The following is a 26,518-nucleotide window of genomic DNA, read 5'->3' as shown; positions in this document are numbered from 1 at the left end:
TGCACATGCTTCTGTAACATTTCCTCACTGTCCCCCCTGATTATACTGCTCTGACCAGCTAAACTCAGACGTACTGACAGATAAGAAATGGGATGTGGTCTAAATGCAAATGAATATTGGTTGAAAAGGATTGTTCACTGAAGACAGCAAACCTGAGACAGTCCAGCTCTGGCCAAATGTTTTGCATCACCCTACGGAATGAACTCATTTAGCTTCATGAAGTCGAATGAAACCTGCTGAATAACGTTAAACGTTATCATACTGAATTACACACCACTCTGTAGGTTTCCATATACTTAACGAAAAAATGATAACAACAAATAAAAGATGTAACAGTTCAAAAACTGTACTACTGTTATGACTATATCATGGTGTAGTTTCTTTGATTACATGATGTTAAATAAAATATAATAAATTCACTAAGACACGATAAGGCAGAGTGAAAGTATAGCACTAGCATGGCAAATTGAAATGAAAGTTATATAAAGGGCAAAAACAAGTGGACTCAGAGATAGAGCCACAGAAACAATGACTACACAGCTGTGTCCCTTGCAGAGGAATTGTCCTTCAGCTTCCCAGTTTCAGTAAGAAAGCAGGGTGGCCTAACGTCAGAACGTTAAGTGAAGTTCTTACTACTTTGCCAAGCATGAGGGACTACAGTATGTGCTGATCAATACCAGAAGAGTTCAAAATGAAGGGAAACACAGAATGAACTGCTTTGTTACCCTATAAGGATGAGACCAGACCCTACATTGAATGGTTTATTGTCTAAAATATGTGCCACTAGTATTAACAGAGATATGGCAGTTGATCAGGTTACCTTTCCCTGGAGACGCCTTAGATGCTACCCAATGACCTGGAAGTATTAGGAGCTCCTGTCTGTGTCACCTCTATGCCTCTACTCTAGTAGGCTCAAAGCTTACGTGACTAATTAGTTTCTGTAATCACTAGTAATAATTGTCAGCACTAGAATGAGTTGTGTAAAAGACTAATTCTCAAACTGAACGCAGTTGGGATTCAAGGAAATGCATGCACATGGATTAGGGAGTGGTTAAGATGTAGAAAACAGAAAGTACTGATTAGAGGAGAAACCTCAGAATGGAGTACCACAGGGATCAGTATTAGGTCCTCTGCTATTCCTAATCTACATTAATGATTTAGATTCTGGTATAGTAAGCAAACTTGTTAAATTTGCAGACGACACAAAAATAGGAAGAGTGGCAAACACTGCTGCAGCAGCAAAGGTCATTCAAAATGATCTAGACAAGATTCAGAACTGGGCAGACACATGGCAAATGATATTTAATATAGAAAAGTGTAAGGTACTGCACACAGGCAATACAAATGTGCATTATAAATACCAAATGGGAGATACTGAAATTGAAGAAGGAATCTATGGAAAAGATCTAGGAGTTTATGTCTTCATGTGTGGAATGTGGAAAAAACTATACAAAAAGGCCAACAAAATGATTATATATATATAGTGAAAAGTGTCGAATTGAAATCAAGGGAAGTAATGTTAAAACTTTACAATGCATTAGTAAGACCTCATCTAGAATATTGTGTTCAGTTTTGGTCACCTCGCTGCTCTAGAAAGAGTGCAAAGAAGAGCGACCAGAATGATTGCTGGTTTAAAAGGCATGTCACATACAGACTGCATCTATTCAGTCTTGAACAAAGAAGACGACGTGGTGATCTGATTCAAGTATTAAAAATTCTAAAAGGTACTGACAACGTCGACCCAAGGGACGTTTTCGGCCTGCAAAAAAGAAACAAGGACCACGGGTCACAATTGGAGATTAGATAAAGGGGCATACAAAACAGAAAATAGGAGGCACTTTTTTACACAGAGAATTGTGAGGGTCTGGAATCAACTCCCCAGTAATGTTGTTGAAGCCGACACCCTGGGATCCTTCAAGAAGCTGCTTGATGAGATTTTGGGATCAATAAGCTACTAACAACTAAAAGAGGAAGATGGGCCGAATGGCCTCCTCTCGTTTGTAACCTTTCTTATGTTCTTATGTTCACATGTTCATATTCATCTGTTACTCCACGCAGGTGCAACCAACCACAAACTACTCTCTTTTATAAGGTTACTCTGGTTAATTGTTTCCCATAGGTCTCCTTTCCCATACTTTCTAGCACATCCTTTATCATTCATTCAACATCCTACACCCAAGGCCAACTGGGTCGTTGCCTTAGCAACTGCTTTTATGCCAAAGTCACTTTCAGGAAACTGGTTTTCTACCATTCACTCTAATCACTAACATTTCCGTACAACGGAATAAAAAGGGCTATTGCATTCTTACATTCAGAGATTTTTCAAAATGAAAAATGTAATTGCCTGTAACACAGTTTGATAAGTTTTATTCTGTAGGCACCTACAGTACTGGCATTCCTAAGGGAGTTTATTATTTGAGTTTTGAAACTTTATTAAAAACTTCCTCCCCCCAGGGGAAGCAGTCTGAAAACTTTCTAAACTGCGTCAATAGTTTTCCTTACTAAAATAGGAACTATTAAAACAGAATTTTGTACAGCGGAAGGTTTTTTTTATTTGCCAGCTCCACAGATATACAGAGGAGAATGGGGGTCAGGAGTTCAGCTCTCAAGAGGGGGGGGAGGATTTGAAGATGCAATCAAATATTCCAAATGCCAGAAAAGAAAAAAAAAATGTGCTGTATCAGAAAACTAGCTTTCATGTCTCTCACCTCCTGAAGCCTGGGTTCGAATCCCCCTTAAGTAAAGGAAATTAATTTGTGTTTTTGGTCCCAAAAGTAGTTCCCCAAACCACCCTACAATAGGCCTAGGACAGAATTTAATGGGTTGTTTAGGTAAGTATTAACTCTTTGCGGTCCTATGTTACAGTTTGCCCTTTTCGGAGCGATGTGGGACTGTCCGACATCATCAAAAAGACGTCAAGCACATGTCTCTAGTTGTTTTTTTCTCTGGAAAAAGCAAAGAAAACCTTTCAATGGCCAAGTGAGACCAAGAGAAGCCGAATCTCAGCAATGCACATAGCCCCTGCACCACAGAGATAACACAGACACAATCAAAGAAGAGAGCTGCGTCCACATCCAGCGCTCAAAGAATATCACGGACATTTGCAGAGCTTTTGGAGATGTTATAGTAGTAAAATAATGACTTGGATCCCATTATTGAGCAGTTTGGTGATAAAACGAGTGATCAGGAGAGGATTTATCAGTATTTATCAGTATAAATACCTTCTGGCACTTGTGTCAGGTTAAATCAGTAACAGGCTGGCTGCCCATGGTGGCCGTTTGGCCACTTTCAGTGAGACGGCTTCATGCATAGCTACCAGTGCTAGCCCTCACCAGGGTTATCTGTATGACACCCACCCTGGATCACCTCTTCTTTGCATCAGATTCAGGGAGCCCGTTTCCACATGGCTGGCTGACAGAAATCACTGCCAAGACCCTGGAGACTGGTGTGCAATGGGGTCTCACTGGCAATGCTGCCGCTGAGGCCTTTGAGCAATACAGGCACTGTGCTGTACAAAAGTAAGATCCTCCTGCTAATGCCCTTGAAACTGCCTGGCATAGGATGCAAAGTGACAGCTGTACCCGGGGATAAGATCTGATAGAAATTACCATATACTTGCTTTTAGCGAAACTGGGTTACGCAGAGTTGTCAGCAAAGCGCTTGTTAATTACATTAATGTTCTGCTCGGAACGACGTCTTGTCCCTAGGATGGCACATTGAGTTGAGTCACCAGAATGAAAACAGACAGGGGCGGACGCATTTTGAAGGTTGATATCATTACCGTAAAGGAAAGCGAGAAACTTAGCAAGCGAGCGCTCCTGGGCAGGCACTAAGGAGATGCTTTCAGAATCCATAAAGTGCTTTGTGGGAATCACACTGGGGGAGATCTGGCAGAGTGTCAGAAATTCACAGGTTTGGTTTAAGATAAACACTTTGATTTAGATGCAGTGTTTTCTTGTTGCATACAAATGGCATATTATAAGATGTGCTCACCTACACCATATCAGTACCAGACAGCTGGCTTAACAGGACCACTGTACTCTGCAAGAAGTCAGCTCAGCTGTGCTATTTGAAATGTCTTGGGTCCACTGTGCTAAAATGCAACACCCAATCAGAAATGACTGACCCGTATAATTAAGCGGCAGTAGGTGATATGAATGATTTGCCACCTGCCCCTCCCTACCGACCTTTATGTGACCCCTGTGGGGGGTCCTAACCCCTGCTTACTGTGCTTGAGCATTCTAATTATGCTAAAGATTTAGCAATGACTGCATCGTGATTTTCCGTAGGGTCTGGAATTGAAAATCCTGCAGCATCCTGTTAGGCAGGTTGGCAGCGCAGTGTAATTATTGGGTTACAATGTGTACAACTGATTTGTTTTATTCTTCCAGTTGCACACACTAAACTGCACCAGGGCCAAAACGTTTAGGTGCTAGCAATCTCTGCAATCAAGCAACTGCTGTAGCGACATTGAACTGATCATACTTATTACAGTAATCCAAGCAGTATTAAGTTTGTATATATAAGGGAATACATGTCGGAGATCTGCAGTAAAATACAATCACTACCTGTCTATTGCTGACAAATCGTTCGCGCTCAGTATTTTTCTTCCCCTTCCTCCGCAGCATGCTGCGTAAAACTAAATAAATAAAATGACGGCAAAAATGAAATGAACCGAACCGGGCATAACTGCATTGTGAAGGTTACTTTCAGTCTCCAGCCAGCATTAAAGCAAGCTGTTTGTTACTGTAGCTTTCGAAAGGTGCGCTGATGCATTCGAACACTATATTTGTGAAAATACTGCCCTTTGGTCTTTTTGTCTTTGGCGCCCAATGTTACATTTTGTTCTGCATCGAAATGCATGTTAATCATTATGAAATGAATGTCCATAGCGATGCGGATGTGGCATTACAGTAACATAACAGTACTATTAAATACCCAGAGGTGTTTTTAAACTTTACTGTAAGGGATGTTGAATGGGATACAAGACCAGCTCTCTCTCTTATTTAGCATACATAAAGATCACCATAGATTTTAGCACTGAAATACACATGTCAATAACCTCTGCTAATAACACTAATGTGGCAGGATTTTCATTGATTGCCAAAACAAAAGATGAATATTCATGTAATGACGAAAATGTGCCCAATCCTTACCTTTAAATATTTATCACAGCAAAGGAAAATTACAAAGAAACCTGTTATTTCTGATTCAGAAGCGCGGCTCTCAATTCTAGTTATATGCATGCAGGAGAATCAGGCTAACCCATTGCTTATTTAACTCCTGATATCTAAGTGTTGGATTTAATCCAAAGATCCTGGGCTGCTTTATAATACTCATTTCCTTTATCTTTTCAAACAACATTCTGTCAGGGAGCCACTGTCTTGAGACTGGAGTCTTATTTCCAACTATTTGATCTTCATCTGATAGAAAGAGATGGGATTTTCAAGTTGCTTGGCACCAGCTTAATACAAGTGTGATGAAAACAAAAACAAATCTGGTTTAGTCCACTTTTTTATGCAATGTGAAATGCGTCTGTAAATCTGGGGCACCACCACATCCACTAAAGTCAAAGATCATCTGTATCAGGTTTTGTATAATTCCTAACCTCTAATACTTCCTTGACAGTTCAATATATTCACAGCCTTGGTGTTGTCTGCATGAACTTATTTTAAGTATGGAAAACTTTCTTGGAAATAAGACTCCTATTGCATAGCAGTTTGGATTCCAGATTTTAATACAAGCTTGATTAGCCACAGAGTACAGGTAACAAGCTTAGGTGTGTCTTATTAAACTCACAGTAAAACCAGGAATGCTATTCAATGGGAGTCTAATGTCCATCCCCGCACAACGAAATGAGTTTATCCCTACAACTGTATACTAATCTGCAATAAAAGTCCCCTCTGTTTCAAACAGTGCAAATGCAGGAACATTTTCACAATCCTCACCAATTTCAACATTAATACTGAAATTAACATAGCGCTCTAGGCTGGGCTGATACCCCGTTCCGGGTTTCTTCTATCAAGTATCTCCGGGAAAGCCGAGTGTCCTCACCTCATAGTGGGCGACTCTCTGGGACTCGGAGATAAGCTGGGCGCTGCACACTTTGCAGTAGCTGTCAGTAAACAGTTCCTGCTCCACTTCTGTAGACTTCATCTGTGGAGAGAGAGAGAGAGAGAGAGGAAAAGCAAACCATACTTAAGGGGTTTCATTTTGAAGAGATCGCCTCACTGCGCCGGTCAAGACACCTGTGCATTGAAATACAGGAGAGCAGGAAGCACCCTGACAAAGCCCAGTCAGAGTTAAAGAGGTAGACTGAGAGGAGAAACACTGCCATGACTCATGGGGAAATCTAGCTGCCACAGCTGTTCCAGTTGTTGGAATGCAATGACTGTATGCACCAGAGGTGGCTGAGCTGCATGTGGTTCCCAGCGAAATGCTGGGTGACGCACACTTTGCGGCTGGATCAAACTGAAGAAAGAATAATAAACGAAAAGAGAAAAAGTAAAAATAACCACGGTGAGTTTATTGTTTGTGTTCTCTGTATTGATTCGTGTTTATTATTCTTTCTTCTGTCCTTTCTCTCTCCTGTTTCTTTGAGCCTGCATGTTCACTGCAAGGACATTTCATCACCTGATGACCTTGGACACCGCCCGCTGGTGCGTGCGTATTTCACCTCGAGTGAAAGCCAGATGTGCAGTTGAAAGTGAATTTCATCATTTTGAATGAAACACTCGTTCGTTTAATAATGTAATAAACAAAAGTATGAGGCTTTAAGTCAGAATGGAAGAGTTTGCTTTCAGTGAAAACAGTGTCAAACCTGTGTCTCATCAGCAACAAATCGCTTCCACTCTGTAGTCTCTACGAGGCAAGCAACCTCAAATCACAACACATTTGCAACTGAATGTCCCCCCTGGATCAGACCTGAGGAGAAATGAGCTGGCCTCTTTAAAAGCACGCCTCAGCAGTCAGCAGTCCTTTTGGCGTTCAGTAAAGAAGCTGATGCAACGACTCAAGCAAGTTTTGGGTGGCATGTTTAAGGCTCTTCGTTTTCGGGTTCTACTTTTGGTCACGTGATGCCCCTTTAACCCTATATCGTGCTGACTCAGTTTCTTAAATAAACTCTTTAAAAAGTGTTGATTGTGAAACAAGATCACTTTAGTTTTTCCTCCTGTAACTTCAATGAGATGACGATTCTGTTTCATTGATAAATTGAAAAAAAAACAAAAGGTAACTGTGGAAGGGGTGTGGGTAATTCACTGACCAGGAGACAGACAGGTGTAATTGAAAACACCACACAGGTGCCCAGTTTTATTTCAGGGGCGCGTTGGGTTTCTTTAGCCCGCAGAGGGCGCTGTTGGTCCGTGGTCTGCTTACCAACTATGGTAAACAGAACCACAGGAATACGAAGCAAGGGTAAACAGTTCATGCGCACTTGCAGGTGCTTCAAAATAATACTACAAAAATTGAAGGCACAAAGAAACAGGAAAAATAAAACAGTAACAAAACTACAAAGAAAAGGTGCTGCACTCTGCAGCAATATCCCGGTCGCCGCTGCCCGTGCGACCCGGATCACCGTCCTACGCTGCCGGCTACCTAGCCTGCTCAGCTATCCTTACTCAGGGATCTGCCCAAGGGTTCCCCTCCCACACTGTCTCGCTCTGAACCTCCGTTCCGTTCCGTTCGGTCGTGGACCAGTGTTTCCGCGCACTCTATGCGTTTAAAAGGGCAGATCTGAGGATACAACAGAGCGTTAATTTATAGGGCTAACAATCTCCCAAGACGCGCCTCTCAGCCATTCAGAGAGGGGGAAAGTCCACACACCCACTTTCCCACCTCCCCGTGTCACTGCCATGACTCACAGGCGGTTGTTGGACGACTGCCGCCCTCTTCCTGCAGCCCTGTGAACACACCAGCAGAGTCAGCACAGATCTCTCCCAGTTACGGTAACAAAGAACACAAAAATCGAGTTCAGTTAAATTGCTTTTCCCGGATTTAAAAAAACGTTACAACCTGTTTTGCAAATAACAGTTTCTGCTTAATTACGATTTAATGAAATCAATTTAACTTCACTGGCTGTTTGCGGTCAGTTTGAATTTAAAATAAGTAGCTTGCCTTTTTTTACATTATCAATAAAACAGAATCACTGTCTCATTCAAGTTACAGGAGAAAAAAACTCAAGTGAACTTGTTTCACAATCAAAACGTTTCCAAGAGTTTAAGTGAACGGAGTCTGCTCAAAAAAATAAACATAAAGGGGGACATCACGTGATCAAAAATAAAAACCAAAAATGAAGAGCGCTAGGCAAGGAATATCATGTTCCAAATGTGCTTATTCAGATGAATTGATCTTTATAAAATTGATGCGCTGGCGCTAGACTTGAGAATGCATGTTTAAATGTTATACTGCAGGTCTAAAATGAATATTATATTGACATGTCTTATCTCGTCATGAGCAGGTACTGTAATCCCTTTCAAAATAAATACAGTGCGCTTGTCATCCACAAAGCTCTCAAAAGCATTTAATACACACAGCAGTATTACAAAAACCGAGCACTCAGATCTTCAAAGGAAGAATCCCTACAAAAATGTGTCTTTTATTGCGGTGTTTTTGGTGAAATCAGGGCAGTTGTCGTATTTTGCTTCATAACACCTGAATATGTTTTATTTCAAATGCATGAACAGAAATAACTAAAAAAACACCAGTGTGTTATATTTAAAGTCTAATACACTGCAGCTCTACAGTGCAGTACAAAATTACACACAGACTGCGAGGCTCGGCAATGCTACCCTTGTTCTTGTGTATGTTGCTGCCAGCAAGAGATAACAGTTGCTGTGCTGCACACAACACAAAAGGAATACAAAAGACATGCTTCACTGGCAGAGGTGTAACCAACAACAATCCAGGGACTGAGAACACTGTAGTGTTCAAAATCAAGAAGCTGAAATGTGTACATTCTGCAGAAAACCCAGCTGAAAACACGAATGGCATGTTATTGTCCAAAGTAAAATAAAAAAAATAAAAAAAACACATGTATTGTTTTTCTTCATTTTCATCAGATTCTGCCAAGTCCAGAATGAACTGGAACAATTTTGCATTGAAGAATTAACAAAAATCACTAAAGAATCATGCCAAAAACTTTTTGACTACAACTGTATATATCAATTGCGGCAGTGCAATAGTGGATATGACTGTACAGTATTACAAGTCTGATATAAAACACATTGCTTGGAGAACTCTTAGGGAAATAAACTGGCGATCCCATGCAAATAGCTGCGGGAAACAGATGGGAATTGTAAATGGCAAGTTATATCCACTGCCCCTGAATTATTCACAAGCTCAACGGTGATTCCTGCTCGATCTCCTAATTTGTTTTTGTGGCCGCAAGCCAACAGATCATTTTTTGATCATTTCTGAACAGCAACCCTTGTCAATATTGCATCAGAAGCTTTACCATCCACCCCACTTCTGCAGTGAGGCAACGCTGCTGGAATGGGGAATCGACATTACACATGTGACTTTGACACTGGAAGCCAATTACTAACAGTTATTATAAAACATGTTGCAGACTCCCGGAGTTGACTACCTTGTAATATTTCCTTATTAAACTCAAACTACACTGTATTATGATACAGGCATGTCTTGCCTGCAAATTACTTACTATGTTTCTTGTCAGGTCATCTCAGTTTTATGTAGGCTATGAAGGTTACAGCAAACGCGTATTTTTGTTTTTTAAACATGGTAACTAGGGGTCTCCAGAGTGGCGCATCTGTGTGGAGAGCAGGATGCGCCCTACAGCCTGGAGATCGCAGATTCAAATCCAAGCTATGTCATTGCCGACCGTGACTGGGGGTTCCCAGGGGGCGGAAATGAGGAAGAGAGACTGCTTCAATTCCAAAAATCTTCCACAGATATACAGGTTGATCAGAAAGTAAGTTTACCACATCAACGCATCATTGATGTGGTAGCCTTCTAATCACCCTGTATGTGACACAGGCTAGATTAGCCAATGCATCTTCATAGCAGAGCCACCACCAACTAGTGGTCTGCCATTCTGGACTCACTTTTACTTTGCTGGCAATGTTGTGTACTAGATTGGTACTAATATAAAGACATTTGATCTAGCCTGCTTTACATATGGCAACTAAAACTGAACAGCAATGCCTGAATTCACAGTCAAACCGCATTCTCTCAGGCTTATACAAATAAAACAGCACTTGAGCAATAAAAAACACTCCGAATGATTGCAAACATCATAAAAAGGTAAGGAAAAAAATGGAAGAAAAAACAGGAAAAGAATGGAATTTGATGCTACTTATTCTTTACGAATAAACCAGCGAGAACATCCGACAGCCTGGTGGGGCTGTATGCATTATGCAAAAATCAGTTCAATGCACCTGAAAGGCTGGCTGGGAGTGTTCGGGTCAGGATTGAGGTGGACTCTCATTTTCGCTTACAGAGCTCTCACTGTGCCAGCATTAAAAGCCACCTCTATTTAGACTAAGAAAATAGACCCGGGTTAAGTGTCTCTTTAGAAATAATGAGATTGCAGTCTATGCACTTCCAAAGCAACTAGACTTTTTTTTTTCCCCAAATCCTTTTTTTTTAAGCACAGCTACAGTACATGGGCTTGTCATACAAATGATCTCAGCCCCAGTATCGCTAATGCATCTTCAGCAGCGCTGTGCCAGCTGTGTTAACAATGCATTCATTCAGCTCTGTTTGAAGGAATGCGTCTATCAATCTGTTTAACAAGAGCATTCTGTTTTTAATGATCAGGGAAATATATATATATATATATATATATATATATATATATATATATATATATATATATATATATATATATATATATATAAAAACTATATTAACATAATTTAGATATTTTATTTAGCATCAAGTTAACAGAGACTTTTGTCATTAAGTACTACAAAGTACAAAGCGGTGTGTAATTCATTATGTTAACATAACATTGTTCAGCAGGTTTCATTCGAGTTTATTTTTAAAATGTGTTCATTCTATATGGAGGGTGTTGCACACGTTTGGTGGCAGCTGTTGCTTATGGACAAACATTTGGCATCGCCACAGACTTACAGTACAGAGCTATTCCTTGATGAATACTACAACGAGGGCTGAAGTGACTCAGCATAGCTTTTGAGATCCGCTGAGAATCCAAAATTGCAAGGCTTGCAACTGCACACAAAAGGAGAACGTTTGCTTGTTACACATTTGGTTTGCTGGAGCCAGTTAAGGAGGTGGAGGGGGGCTTTGCTGATATAATAGAAAGTACTTAAAAAAATATATTAAAGCAATAAAGAGCATCTATGAGTCGTTAAGGAGAGCACTCCACTTAGCAGCTCAATAAAAGCTAAGGACACATTTAACTGACCTCGCTGGATGGATTCAATTATGGAAGTGAGATACCTATGCTCTGAAGAGTTAAAGGCTAAGCTGGCGCACTACCCAGGAGACGGTCACATGGAACAGAAATAAAGTAAAGAAGGCTAGTTCATGCCTGCCACCTTTAAATCCAGCTGAGAAAACAGTTCTCTTTCAGTGGACTAAGGTTGGAACTAATTAACGATAATATCACAATAATCGATTTATTGATTATTTATTGTAAAATCACTACCGACAAATCGTAACATCTACGATGGTGTTTGTCATTGAAAGTTTTAAAAGTTTCTCCCTCTCATCCTGTAGACGAGCGATTTGTCTATAAAGAGACGGTTGGGTAATTAAGCTCTCAGAAAATAACTCAGTCACGCCCTCTATTGTGGGACAAGACAGTTGCAGCTTTATTTAAAAAGCATGCAAAGAGTGCAAAAAAGAATCCCTAATGAGGAAGAAAGCAGCAATTAATATTTTTTTTCAGATAATTGTGATTATCATGCTCATGTAGCCCATAGACAATAGCTTCAGTGGGCATTAGTCCACGCCACCATGCAATTTGATGAAGCCCAGTCACATTATTTTCCTCTACCACCATGTAATCCCAAACCCCAGAAGCAGGTGCTGCTGAAGTGTACACCGTGTGCGCTGGAGCCTGGTTCGCACTGTCTGCTGCGCAACGTTCTTTGTGTTAAACAAGGAAATGATCCTTCCCCCCAGGGCCCTTTCTGGCACTAAAACAATCTGCATTTTCCAGCCTGGTTTCTGAGGGCACTGCTGTAAAGAAGCCACTGTCCTTGTTGTTTTGAGGGTTACTGACTGATCTTTAGTTATACCCCACAGGGGCAATCGGTCTATAGGCAGCCAATCCATTCATCTTTCTGCAACCTGGCGCGCAATGTGAATATCCCTCAGGCTCCAGACAACTCGGCCCGTCTGAACTCTCAAATCCCCACTGGCTGACAGGCACGCTCCTCTTTCCCAATGCCCGGAATTGCCTTTTCCATTCGGTTAAATTGCTGAATTGTACTATACTGTAAATTTGGTAATATATAGAAAAAGTGCACTAGAAAAGTAGAGTACTGTGCAATAGTTGCAGTAGGAATGCCAAACATATAAATCGCAGTCTTAAACGATGGCATCTTTACAATTTACTAGAGGCAGGTGTAACTCAAATGAAGCTCCTGTCAAACAGACCAGTGTTTATAGTATTAAACAGGATATTGATTTGAGATTTTTCACCAGCTCACCACGGTCCATTTTAGGCTAACCTGTTTTAACACATTTAGACCGAGCAGTTCCATTTGCACCTAAAACAGCTACGTCGCAGTCTAACCCAATGCTGAGCTATTCATTTGCTGCTGCCCTTAATGCCTTTTTTTTTTTTTTGCACAGTAGTTTATTAGCACTGCAACCCATGCAATGCACTGTGGGCAAGTGCAAAGACCTGGATAGGAAACAAAACTAATTTGACCATGCAAGCTTAATCGGACATTGTAAAACGCATGCGCGGAGTGCTGTAGGTATTACTGAGATGTGGCTGGCCCTGAGGGAGAGGAGGACAATCACTGGAACAGCAGGGATCCAGACACCAAAGCAGGCTTTGAATATTCATGCGCTCCCTGAACAGGACGCAAGCATGAAAATCGTGTTAACCACCACCGCCCCACTAATTATCATAATACTAACAGGCATGGCATGCAGCTTCAGGCACAGTAACAATGCCCTACATTTCAAGTCATGTACACCATGCTGTGTTGTGATGATTTAAACATGAGCAGATATAGTAATATAGTAATATGTTATACAGTAATCCTGCTTGAGCTTACCCTCTGTTTCATTATGAATAAATAAGGCTGATCCTTCTATGGTATAGTGACCAGCTGAGCTTACAAGGCTGTCCCTTCGGTCTGATTAGTTATTTCTAGACAGCTACAATTCTGCATTGTGGATGTCCCCTGATTGTTTAGCAGACACCCTCACTGCACAGTCAGTCACCAGGCTTTCTACCCAGGTCAACTCCCCAGTCGTTGTATTCACAGCAGTAGAAGACAGTATCGTTCATTACACAAAGCGAAGCAGGCAGGGTCCGCAGTGGCTCACCTAGTGAAAGCACTGGGGCTTGGAGTGGAGTCTGCAAGCTTGGGGACATTAATGAATTGCTAATCAGGGAGCACTGCATTGGCCTTGGAGCTCCCACTGGGCTAGAGAGATAAATCTGGCTATGAGCATGTCTGCGTGGTGTGCAGGGTGATTCATACAGCCAGGGGAGCGCAGGGGAGTGTCGCCGGTCTTCGCTGGGGATTCCGAAGGGAGCGTCGCATTGGCCTTAGCGCTCTTACATCTGCTCTCAAGTTCCTGGGTGTAGAAGAGGAAGCTGGCTCAGCCGTGACCACAAGTCTTATCAAATCACGTCCACATTAACATCACATCACCACCTCATGAGGCTGTATTTGCCTTGTCCGCTTGTTGGGACTTGTACCTCTGATCCTAAAGCAAACTTTGCAAGACCCCACCAGGGGAAACCCAAGCCAGGCGCTCTTCTCCAGCACAGCGCTGCCACGATCTGTCAGCCACTAATAATTTATAAGCCTCGGATTAATTCCAGTTGTAGAAACCACTCAGCCCTCCCCTCTTACTTTCTTAATACACACTGTTCCTTTCCATATCCTGTCATCATCACATGCTTGGAACAATATGTTTTTTGTCTCCAGGTCATGCATTTTGCATGCACCCGGCTATATAGTTGAGCTATTGCGAATGAGAATTCATTCTCTCTGACGGCAGTGGTGTCACGTAACACTGGATTAAACAGTTAGTTTTGCGTATGGCTGTGCATAAAAGCGTGAATGGGCTCCTAATTCAATTAGCCTCTCCAAGGGGCCTGGGTTTAGAAATGTGCCTAAAGAATGGTACTGTGTTGTATTCCCATCTCAATGAACCTGTTATTGGATGGGAGTACATCACGGTGGCAGTGATGAGCAGAGCATTGTGCTTATATTTCAACATCACATTATACTTTAGTCATGAAACCGATACCTATTTCCTAAGAGTTTCTACAGATAAAAAAGCAAGGGAGGGGGGGGGGGGGATGGGGTTTGGCGCATAGGCTGATACAGGGGCTGGACAAAAAAATAGAACATGCTGCCATAACACTACCTATCCTCTATAAAATCAAATCTGTTGTCTTGCCTATATTGTAGCATATTTTAATAAATATATAGTGCATTAGGCTAATTCCCCATCCATTCAGGCCTGGTTTAAAATCAGGCCTACTGTAGCTCTAAATGGACTTTTGCCCATGTCTCTACACAATTCTTAGCAGAGGGATGTTGAGGTCTCTCTCTCTCTCTCTCTCGCTCGCTCTCGCTCTCACTGAGGTTAAAAGCTCTATAACCAGGCATGCAGAGGAGCCAGGTTATTTTGCACAGTGGTTGGGCCTCTTGCTGCAGTGAGTGTGGTGGGCATAGTCCCAGGTGCTAGTGGCCCTTGTCCCAGCATGACACCAGCATTTCCGTAGCAAAGGATTTATTGGGCCATCTGTTGATAACAGGCTGAGTACCATTTTTTCCCCACCCTCTTCCACACAGGAGACCTGCTAATGATTAGAGATTGTTTTTTCCCCACGAGAATGCTATATGGAGGGATCCAATTCATTCTACCTTTAGAGTTATTTAATAACCTTCAGAGTAGCTAGATAAATTGCTAATGTGTTGTTTAGAGGAACAGATCTGTGTTTCCTGTACAGATCCATGCTTGTTGTAAAATATCTGTTGCTGTTTAAGACCTCATTATGTGGAAAAATAAACCCCTCTCTGAAGCAGTAGAGGTGGACATAAAAAAAAAAACATTCACAAAATTGCAGGAGTGCTAAGTACAGCATCCCTACCACCATCAGGGCCATCCGTTTTCACAATCAGTGCGCTTATGATCCATCAGTGGGTCATGCAGCAGTCTGTGTGCTGGAAGTGATGTAGATTTCACTCAGCAAATACCCTGCGGAAATTTCCTCTCGATCACTTCAAATTGTCTCCACCGATGAGCAGCTAATTGCAACAGGGTTTCTAATCCCATTTTCCTGTTACAAATAGGCCAGATAAGGAAGCCCTCTGCCTTTGAAACATTATTGTATTACTTAATCAGTGCAGTATGACAGGTTTGTTAAGCATACTAGACATTTTGGACTAGTCCAATGCTTGATCCCTTATAAACGTTTCCCATGGTATTTTTGCATGGTGGTTTTTTTTCAGGTTTCCCATGCTTTTCCACTGCCATGCATTTACCTAGTTTAACCTGGTTTGCTATATTTATTACCATACTTTTATAAGGGAATGTCCTGGGAAGATTTGGCAAAGGAAACAGTTATCATATACAGGTCTCGTAATAAAGTTGCATGTCTACAAAGCCGTATTATTACAGTAAGATTAAATGATAAAGACATTTGTGTGGGACAATTGAAAAGACTAACACAAGACTAACTTAACAGACACCAATCTTAATACCGCTGTCCCTGAAATGATATTTTGGGGCTCTCTTTCCATTACTTCAATGATGTAATCAAGATGGTCAAAAAAATAAAATCAGAATAGCATTCGCAGCTAATGTACTCCTAATTGCATACAAACTCTGACCCCTTTCAGAGTTGCAGAGCTACAGTGCAGCTAAATCCCTCTCTGGAAGCTAACAAGTCTTTTTTATGAGAGCAGCAGTGTTGTGCGGCAGTGCCTCTTTATTGAAGCTGGGTTTTGCATGCCAAGCTTTGCAATTTAGCTACAGGGCAAACCTAAACAAAGTCATTAGCAGAAGAGGGCATCAATGTGTCCGTATGGCAGTTTAGACAAGTGCTTTGTATGAAGGGGCAACCATATTAACTACTGCTGCTGACATGTGAAATTACAACGCGTAGACTGGTGAAAGCACCAGCCTGAAACGATCGGGGTTTTTTTTCTTCAATAAGCAGAAAGTATGACTGACAGTGAAAGCATTTAAAAGGTATGGAAAAACAATGACAAAGCTTGGGAAATGCACAGTCTAATAATGGGTAAAGTATAGCGAACTGCAAAATCACAGCAACAGCAATTAGAAACACAGTTTTCACATACTATTCCCCTGGTTATAATATGGATTTATCACAATTATAATATGCACTCACCATAGTTTACCATAGTGCTCCATGTTTTAAATGTGCTTTATTACACTTTGTTATGCTTTTACTACGAGACACAGAATTTTTCAACAAGGACATAAAGGACACAAAGCTTTAACCCTAATCACTACTTCACGGGCCATAAGCACTGATCCATAATCAATCACGTTGATATTGGTAATACCTATTCGGCTGGATCTTACTGCCTTTACTATAATGCTGTATTATTGTGCTTTATGACTGGAAAGAGACCACCATAAAGGTCATTACAGAGTCGCAATTCAAAGCATGTTGGTTTGCTGCGGATGGAAACAAATGGGACTGATTTCAAATTCACCTCATCTCTGCCCTCAGTGGGATCAGTTCATTCATTCCAATAATACAAGCATCAGTGCCCTTTACTCTATGGATCTGTGCTATTCAATCAATGGATGAGGATTGCACACAGAGTGCAAAAACTGATCAATACTGGGCTGGTTTTAAATGTGCTAAAATCGCTAAAAACTGTGAAAGAATACAAAATATCAAAAAATAAAAAAGTGGCATCACCTTCTTAGACACAACTCTAGACATTAGATTTCTGACACTTTTGTGTGCGGTCCGTTCAAATACTAACTTTCCAATATAGAAAAAAATAAAATAAATCACCTACCACAACTCAATGTAGAATTTAAATGTGTTGATTAATACAAGTTGTATCTGTAAAAGCAATGCCAGCATTTTCTGATGTTCAGTCCATAAGATCGAACTGGTTTACAACTGCATTGGTATTCTCTACAGTAACAGATGAATGGTCCCACTATATTCCAGCTACTGTACACCCGTTCTGGATGATCTCCAATCAGTGGCTGGCAGTGGCACTACAATGGCAATGCAATGGATCTGCACCGAGGGGCAATGTTAAAGCACAAAGCCATTGGGATGAGACTGACATCGGCAGAATGATACCACAGTGCAAAGGAGACCAAGTGTGGCTGCTTGACACTTGAAACATGCTATACAAATCTGCAGACATGTCCTGACCATGTGGGGTCATCCAGCTGTTGTTTTGCATGCATACACACACACAATTGGGACCCATTTGGCCATCATCATCATCAACCACAAATAAAGGGAACACCTCCCCACAAAGTTCCACCCGAGCTGCAATTACCCCGTGGTATAACTCACAGTAAACACTACTCGCGTTGCAGTACACTATAAGCACCAAACAGACAGGGTGCCATCAGGACCGTTGCATTGTACTGTATTTGTTCCCAAACCATTGTGTTTCTGTGGCTGGTACAGCTCATGGTCTGCTAATGGTGAACAGAGGTGCATACACTTGTATTATAATAGGGTCACAATGAGATTCAGACCTTTCTGTATAGGTGCGCTTTATTTCTTTCAGTTTGACTTCAGGAATTAATCAGCAAGGGACAGCGCTGTACCTGTCCCCAGTAACATCTGTAGTCTGTGCTATCTGCAGCTTGCTGCCTCGGTTTTATAAGCATGACTGCTTTTTAATTTATTTCTCTAGGTATTTGTTATAAAGCTGGGATTAAAAATCCAGACATGGGGAATCAGTTTCTGTGAGCCTCTACACTTCCCATTGAAGCCTGATATTTCCAGACACTTTATCTCGGCTGCCACCTCTTCCCGTCTCGTCTTTTTAGACCACTTTATTAAATTTGTTTGGTCAGGCATGACATTCCTTGATTTGAACACGGCGTTTCCCAAGATATCTGTAACATTTCTATTCCATGTTTTTTGACGGTTAACATTTTTAAATTTGGTCATACTACCCTTATAAAAATGTCCCACAGCAAAGTGTAGTAAAGCACGGTAATGCATAGATCAGGCATTGTAAAGAATAACGAGGTATGGTAATGTGTATTAACAAACATGGAAAACCAGGGTAAACTATGTTCTTTCTTTCTTTATATAGCACCTTTCATAGTGGACCATCATCACAAAGCTCTTTACAGAGGTAGGCTGTGAACTGTGCATTATATACAGAGTCACTTACAATAGAACATTGACTTAACATCTCATCTGCAGGACAGAGCACAAGGAGATGAAGTGACTTGCTCAGGGTCACACACAGTGAGTCAGTCAGTGGCAGAGATGGTAACCTCGATAACCTCGATGTAACCTTCTGGTTACAAGCCCTGGACTTTAACCACTGGACCACACTGCCTCCAAACTATGGCAAAGCAGAGTATAACCATGGGAAAAGCATGGGAAAAACTGATAAAATACCATACAAAAATAACAGTAAACTTTTATGTGGGTCTGCTTGTTGAAGCACTGCTGTGACAACCAACATATAGTAAACATATATTTAAAAATGTGAGTGTTCAGATTATAAAACGCCTTAACAGATAAAAATGGATTTAAAAAAAAAAAAAAGATGTGGTTTAATGAAGGTATGATCTTAAATTTTAAATATTACTGCTCTTTTATTTAAATATTTAATGTATTTGACCAGGGGAGTTACACACTGAGACAGAGGTCCTGGAAAACAAGAAAAAGACAATTGCAAAGTATAAAAAACAATTACAATGTACAAACAACAAAATACAAGCACGTGTATGATATGAACTGCCCTAACAGGCAATCTGTGATGTGTCACGTGATCCGCCTGAACAAAACCATCACGGCATTTGCTATTGGAGGAAATTCCTCATATGACTCATCCGGATGAAAGGTGCCACGACAGCACCACGGCCACGCCACACTTAACTTCACTTTCACAGAGAGAAACTAAACTTGCAAAAACAAGGTTTAGCTTCACACACACACACACGCACGCACACACGTTTAGGCAGGATATATAAGACAGGCACTTGAGAAAAATACTGGATCCTCCAAGAACACACACCAGTGCCGTGTTCAATGCCCTACCAGAGATCAGGCAACTAACTACTGCTTAACTTCTCCTAATAACTAGTGGGCTCATTATTGTGTCTGATGATAATGATTATGGTGTATAAGTATGACTTTTGGAATCAATAAAGGAAACCTGTTAAATGCTGCTTAAATCCTTGTTTTGTGCACTCCTTTACAGACGTAATTTAGTTTCCTTACACACTGGAAAACCAAATTCACAACAAACAAAGGACAGTCTTGCGTTTTTGTTGACAGCCTTGCACCTGGAACCTGCATTGACATCTCAAGGATTTGAAATGTCCCATTTGTAAAAATAAATAAATAAATAAATTGTCAATTAATATATTACTATATATTATATATATTTTTTTTTTAATTGATCACTTACTCATGCATATTGCAGGTGCATAATCTGAATGACTTACTAATTGCTGAGATCTAATCACATATTGATGCTACGAAAGGAAAAATTACAGGTCACGGTAACCTTTATTAATCTGCATACAAGTGATGGACCTACAAAGGATGCATCAGAAACACATGTGCACAGCTGGGCACTAGTTGTGTGCAAGTCAATATTACAATAACCAGCACCTGATATTAGCAAACAGACAGAACCAATCCTGTATAATTTTCACAAGCAATGCAAATGAGCTGACATTTCACGAGCATTAGGTTTCAGTTCAATGGTGTTGGAAGATGCAGAGGGAGATCTAAAGTGGTGTCTCAAAAGGTTTCCTCCATTTTCCTCTCATTAAAGGTAACACAAGCAAACTCACTATTTTCTCAAAGTTGAATTTTATCTCGGACTGCTTATCTCTTTTATTGGCAAACAAACCTCCCACATGCTTAATTCCAAGCTATCTCCTTTTCAGCCTCAGCGAGTTCAGAACGACTGCAGTCTGGAGTGAGTAAAGAGAAGTTTCCAGACGGTCTCAGGAGAGGCAGTCAATCCGGTGTCACAATGAATAAGTTTCAAGTAAACTGCTTGTGCACCGTATCTTTTTTTGTTTTGACATTTCTTTTCACAAGACAACAGGCATGCAGTCAGGCGGACTGATGCAGGCATTGGCCAAAACATGCATCTACTTTTCCTGAGACTGCTTCCCTACTTCAGCCAAAGAACTACATAGGTTACAACTAAGCTAATTGAGACAATGAATGAGGTTGTGAATTTTGCAGTAATTGTGTTTGATAACCTCGAAGCTAACTGGACTCTCATTGGCAATTTTGTTTCAGGCAGCCTGAATAACTCCGTAAAAAAAAAAAAAATTCTGTTCACAGAGCAAAAATATAGATTTTTTAGTTTACAATACAGTAGAAATTCAGAGTTACAAACCCCAAAGAAACTGAGCGCTCTACCGAACACCTCGCTAGCCGGAAGCATGCAATCCCTCACATATAATCGTCCACTCCTCATTGTAGTTCCTCCACACACTTTCAAGGATCCTATAATACTGTTTCAGCTCCCCTGGGCCTCTTGTTCTACAGCGCTAGGGGAGCTCTGCTTAGCGATTTTGGTTGCTGATTGCATCCCTCGTAAGATCTACAGAAATGACTTTGTTAGTTCAAAGCACTTTAAGATGTGTCTCGAGACACTTCTAAAAGGAGACTGCTGTAGCAGGACTGCTTTGTGTTCCCTCCGATGTGCCCCTAGTGCAGCCCAGAGAAAACCAAGCAGCATTCATGCTTGGTCACCTCCCAGGAATAAGCAGATGTCTGGATGGCTCTTGAGAGAAGCCTATCCTCTTGATAATACCAACAGCTGATCCACTCCAAAAAAGCTTACTGATATATTACCTTCTGTGCAGAAACTCCACATCAGAATCAATATGGCAAGGAGTCTGCAGGGAGTTATCCTGCACTGCAACGACGGTCTGAGAAATAATTATTTAAGCAACTGAAATAGCTCCCCCTGGGGCCAAGTGATATGCACCTTTGCTCAATGCTAATTATTGTTATCATTCATCTTTCATTCATTTTTTTTTTGCATTGTTTGTTGAACCCACCTATAATGTTCCTCTAATTCCTTCAAGGATCTGGTGGTGTGCACTTGTAATTTGCACATTCTTGGATACAAAAGCACCTGCCAACCGAACACCTGCCGTCAGCCTTATGTCACTGCCTGTTGTGAATCAAAACTTTTTTTTTTTAATCAGCCATGCGAGAGACTCATTAATGCAAAAAATTGTTTGTCCTTTTATTATTATTATTATTATTATTATTATTATTATTATTATTATTATTATTATTATTATTATCAGCAATGTGTATCCACGTAAATGATACAGCATTTTCCAATTTATTCTAATTCTGTACGTTAAGTTTGTTTTAAGATATCACACTTACGTAAAGCACAGCATGATCTTTAAAAATGAACACTCCCCACATTGCAATGGAATAGGATTCTACATTTCAGGCAGGCATCATGCAAAAACATGCTTCTTAACAAAATCAACAGTGCTGAAGTGTGTATGACTGGTACTGCAGATCTCAACACCGTTGCTAATCATGTCATTATGATTCTATGCTTGCCAGCGTTTAGATCAACTGATGAACCAGCAGCACGTCGTACGAAGCACTGTTAGTGTCCTTTTCAGCTAGCTGGGCTCTTGCCAAGGGCGTCTTGGAAGAACAGAAAGCAGCAAGGGTCATATCAAGTTACAACCGGGGCATCATACACAAGCTGGAAACATCAATATTAAAACGTGTTTTACAAAACATGAACATACCCTGTGTCTGTCAGAGCAATCTGTGACTAAGAGGTTGAGCTTTACAGACCATTCTTTATTAAAAATATTCTGTGGATTTCAGCTAAGACAAGCTCATCTTAAGGAGCAGCTTGGTTCGGTATGAGCTATCACAGTTATCTTAACTAATGTATTCCTTTCCTCGTTTGGATTGGCCTTGTGTATCATTTTCTGTTTCAGGCATCCCATATTCAAACTGGAAAGTTGAAAGCACCCCCATGGACTCAACAGAGCTCTCAAACACGCCTTCTCTGTACGTGCAACAGGTACACCAGGGTGCAACCAGTAACCTGTCCCCCTGCAACACTCTGACCCTAGTGGATCTAAATGTGCATCAGTAATAAAATACCAGGTACAACAAATATGTGGTACACATCCATTGGAGGTAGAGTGGGGGGGGGGGGGGGGGGGGGGGCAGGTTATTGCAGGGTGTCCAATCCTGGTCCTGGAGGGCCATTCCACTCCAGGTTTAACAGGTAAAATGATGTAATTAACTACTTCAGGATGGAGGTGTCATTGGTTCAAACAATTTAGAACAGGGTTGGAACAAAAACCAGGAGTGGAAGTGCCAACTTTGGCCACCCCTGTAAAGTTACTAGGAGACTAATTTGGTTAAATTTACAATGATATTTCAGAAGGGTGCCAAGGCTATGATTAGTAAACTGTGAGAAGGGATTAAATGTCTGAGCTGGGATGGAAATAAGGCTCCCATTGCACAGCAGTTCGATCCAATCCTGATTTTACGATTGCTACCTCTACAGTGTGGCTATTCAAGCTCCTAGGAACACCTGGAATGGATAAAACTGTTATGCAATAGGAGTCTAATTTCCAATCCTGCGTCTGAGTCTATACTATCACCTGGAAGATCCCCCAAGCTGACCTGCAACAGGAGATGCAGATTTTACATATTACAGACTTGCTCTACAGAAACGTGTATTTCTAATTTCAACAGAGATATACTGTACGGAGTGTGACACAGGCAGCAGGCACCTATGGGCAATCACAGTACTGAAAAGTTAAAACTATTTTTTCACACCTGCAATTTGGGTTACTGTCTGTTTTGCTAAATATAGATTATAAAATCCAGTAGGCATAGCTAAAGTGCAGATGGCGATATGACATCTCTTTTTCCTGTACAGCAAAGAATGCACTTCCTAATGCCACACAGGCATACATTTGAGGTATAAATAGCGTATAGAAACATGAACAGCAGCAGCAACCCTTTCAAACCTAAATTATGTTTTTGTAGAGCTGAAGAATGCAAAATAAAGTATTGTAACTCCGTTATTATACCTGAGAATAGGAAGAAAAAAAAAAAAAAAAACAGTTTTTGGCACGTATGTGTACACACTACCTCAGACTGGCACAAGAAGTCCGGTGAGGTTCCAGCGGCATACAGCGATAACAAAATAAAGAATGTTATGTCAGAAACAGTAATAGTTTTAAAATGACTGAAAATCATAACACCGCGTTGCATCCATAAACTAATCAATATTTACCGCACCCGGGGGGGCGAATTTCCGTTTCTAAATTGTTCTTAGCTTCTGCCAGACCAAACACAACATTCACTAGGAATCACTCAATAGGTAAAATTATTTCTATAACTGAATAATCAAACCCAAATCTATATATTAGGGTCGAAGCTGTGATTTAAAAAGCTGTACAAAGTGATGTTAGCTACAGGTCAATTAACCCCTAACGATGCTTCCCAGGCTGTAACGTGGTTACGGACGTCAGTGGGGGCACACAAAGGTCGTTACATTGTGTAAACAGAACATGATTTGTGTTTTGGTATTCGCGTAGATAACCATTTTTAAAAATGTATTTAGGTATTCATTTTATTTCTTTATGTATTTGTTTTTTTTTTTTTTCTACCAGTACACGATAGTATTTTTGACGCAAGGACTGTCAAATTTGATATAGTACTGTACTTCTCTACTGTATAACATTAAAGAAATAAAACCAATAGTAAAGTTAATATTGTATTTTTTTAAAGGGACAAAATATATATTTTAAAATAGAAAAATAGAAAGCGCAGAATGGCTAGTAATAATAATAATAATAATAATAATAATAATAAATAATAATAATAATAATAATAATAATAGAAAATGAAATATGATTGTCCTGTTCCCGAATAACACTGTGTGCCTATGTGTATTATCCAAGAATAAATGCTCTATTAGGAGTAATACCGGTAGTAGGGTTACAAAGCACTGCTAGGTCGTACAGCCCTGTCTAATATGTAAACTACTTTCATGGATTGAACAAAATGTGGACAGCGTGGATTATATATATATATATATATATATATATATATATATATATATATATATATATATATATATATATATATATATATATATATACACACACACACACACACACACACACACACACACACACACCAATGTCATGAGAACTACTGCAGTTCCAGTTTTTATATCTAAAGTCTTCCTTTAATTGCATTGTCCCTGGTCCCTGATCCCATCAGTACTAATAAAGTGCCCCAGACTCCCCCTTTGTACTCCGGGCACACCTGTGGGTTATACAGGTCAATAGACTGGAATCTGCCAGGACTTCGCATTTCAATGATACTGTCCGCCAGAGCGCCTGCCGGACTGCAGGGCAATGGAACTCTACGATCTGCTCTTTGCGCACGCACCCGCGCACTGTGTGGCTTTGCTGTTGCAGAAGTGTGCTAATGAGACACTGCTGATCGTGTCGTTGCAGGCTGTTGCAAACTCTTACTCGTGTTTTCCTTATGGTCTAGTAATATGTCACGCAACACGATGAAAATGTACATGCAAAACACAGTATCACGGTTTTGCAGCCTCCACAATTAGCTGCGTGAAAATGGATGTGTCCAGCCAGATATAAATGCTACGTGATTGTCAACTGACGTCTTGGTTGTTAGCATGCAATGCAGCAGTTTTTATATTGGATTAAAAAACTTATACAGACAGCACGCTTCAAATCATTTTCATTGCATATAGCTGGTTATGACAAAAACACGCTCCTTGGTTAAAGTGCTGTGGTAGAAAAAAAGAAAAACATGCTAGTTTAACCGTGTTAAATGATAAGTGATATTTAGACGTACCTGTAATTCCAAACTGTAGTCCTGGTACAGGTAAGTAGGGAACACCTTTAACTGATGCTGCACTTGGAGGGAGACGGTATAATCCATTTACTAGAGAAACAGACTGCTTGTTGCTGCTGAGAGATTCTTTCTATAGCTGCCCGTGGTACTCTAGTAACATCGGATGCTGCTCCCCGCCTCTCTCGCTGCTCATTGGCTGGTTGGTAGCAGTACACAAAACGCCCACTTCTCCTCTCAAACAAGGTTTCTGGCGTTGCTAGCAGCAGCAGCAGCCTGACAGGTCGCTTATTGCTAACAGAGCACCTGCTGCAACAAGTAACACCGTCGTGCGCCACCGGGATGAAAAGAAGAAAAAAAAAATACAATGCAAACAAGCGAAAATAAATGTATGCACAGTCGTAATGATAAGCACAACAGTATAGTGTAATCATACAGTACGTTTACAGCTGCACACACACGCACACACACACACACACACACACACACACACACACACACACACCTACCGGTATTTACTGCAAGAACATTCACTGTGAATCCATACCGTACCGTACATATACCCTATGACTATGCTGTACAACTTTTGGAGGCGTGCTGCATCTGCTGTGCTAAAAGGGACTGATACATTCAGAAGCATTCAAAATTCTAAAAGGTACCGACAGTGTCGACCCAAGGGACTTTTTCAGCCTGAAAAAAGAAACAAGGACCAGGGGTCACAAATGGAGATTAGACAAAAGGGCATTCAGAACAGAAAATAAGAGGCACTTTTTTACATAGAGAATTGTGAGGGTCTGGAATCAACTCCCCAGTAATGTTGTTGAAGCCGACACCCTGGGATCCTTCAAGAAGCTGCTTGATGAGATTTTGGGATCAATAAGCTACTAACAACCAAACGAGCAAGATGGGCCGAATGGCCTCCTCTCGTTTGTAAACTTTCTTATGTTCTTATGCTCTAAAGTGAGTAAGACTTCTAGTCAAAAGCACTGTAATTTTAGTTGCATCATTGTAATCATGGTCTACCGCTACTAGTGTTCCGTGTTCCACAGGAATTGTATTCTTGTTTGTTTGTTAATTCCATTTAGTTTTATTCCATAGTTTAGTCGTTGTGAAATCAAGACTATGTTGATATTCCAGTTTGATTACGTATCCCAAATGTTACTATACTGTATTTTCCTCACTGGCATTTCTGTGGGCTTTGAGGAAACATAGATATAATATTTTTTTAGCTTTATTGCAAGACAACATTTGAAATAAATGTAT

General features: G+C 40.7%; 1 protein-coding gene across 1 annotated transcript in view; it reads right to left on the bottom strand.

The window, feature by feature from the left end:
- Positions 1-25,373, bottom strand: part of LOC121303075 (zinc finger matrin-type protein 4-like) — a 65,060-nt gene extending 39,687 nt beyond the window's left edge. Inside the window, exons 1-2 of the mRNA XM_041233493.1 lie at positions 25,259-25,373; positions 6,055-6,156 (exon numbers count right to left, since the gene is read on the bottom strand). Coding sequence (XP_041089427.1) covers positions 6,055-6,156; positions 25,259-25,345 — 189 coding nt within the window. The 5' untranslated portion in view covers positions 25,346-25,373. The remainder of the gene's footprint in view (positions 1-6,054; positions 6,157-25,258) is intronic.
- Positions 25,374-26,518: the final 1,145 nt, after the last annotated feature.

Source organism: Polyodon spathula, chromosome 31 (assembly GCF_017654505.1).
Source record: "Polyodon spathula isolate WHYD16114869_AA chromosome 31, ASM1765450v1, whole genome shotgun sequence".
Classification (NCBI taxonomy): Eukaryota; Metazoa; Chordata; class Actinopteri; order Acipenseriformes; family Polyodontidae; genus Polyodon; species Polyodon spathula.
This window is presented reverse-complemented; position numbering and strand designations above follow the sequence as displayed.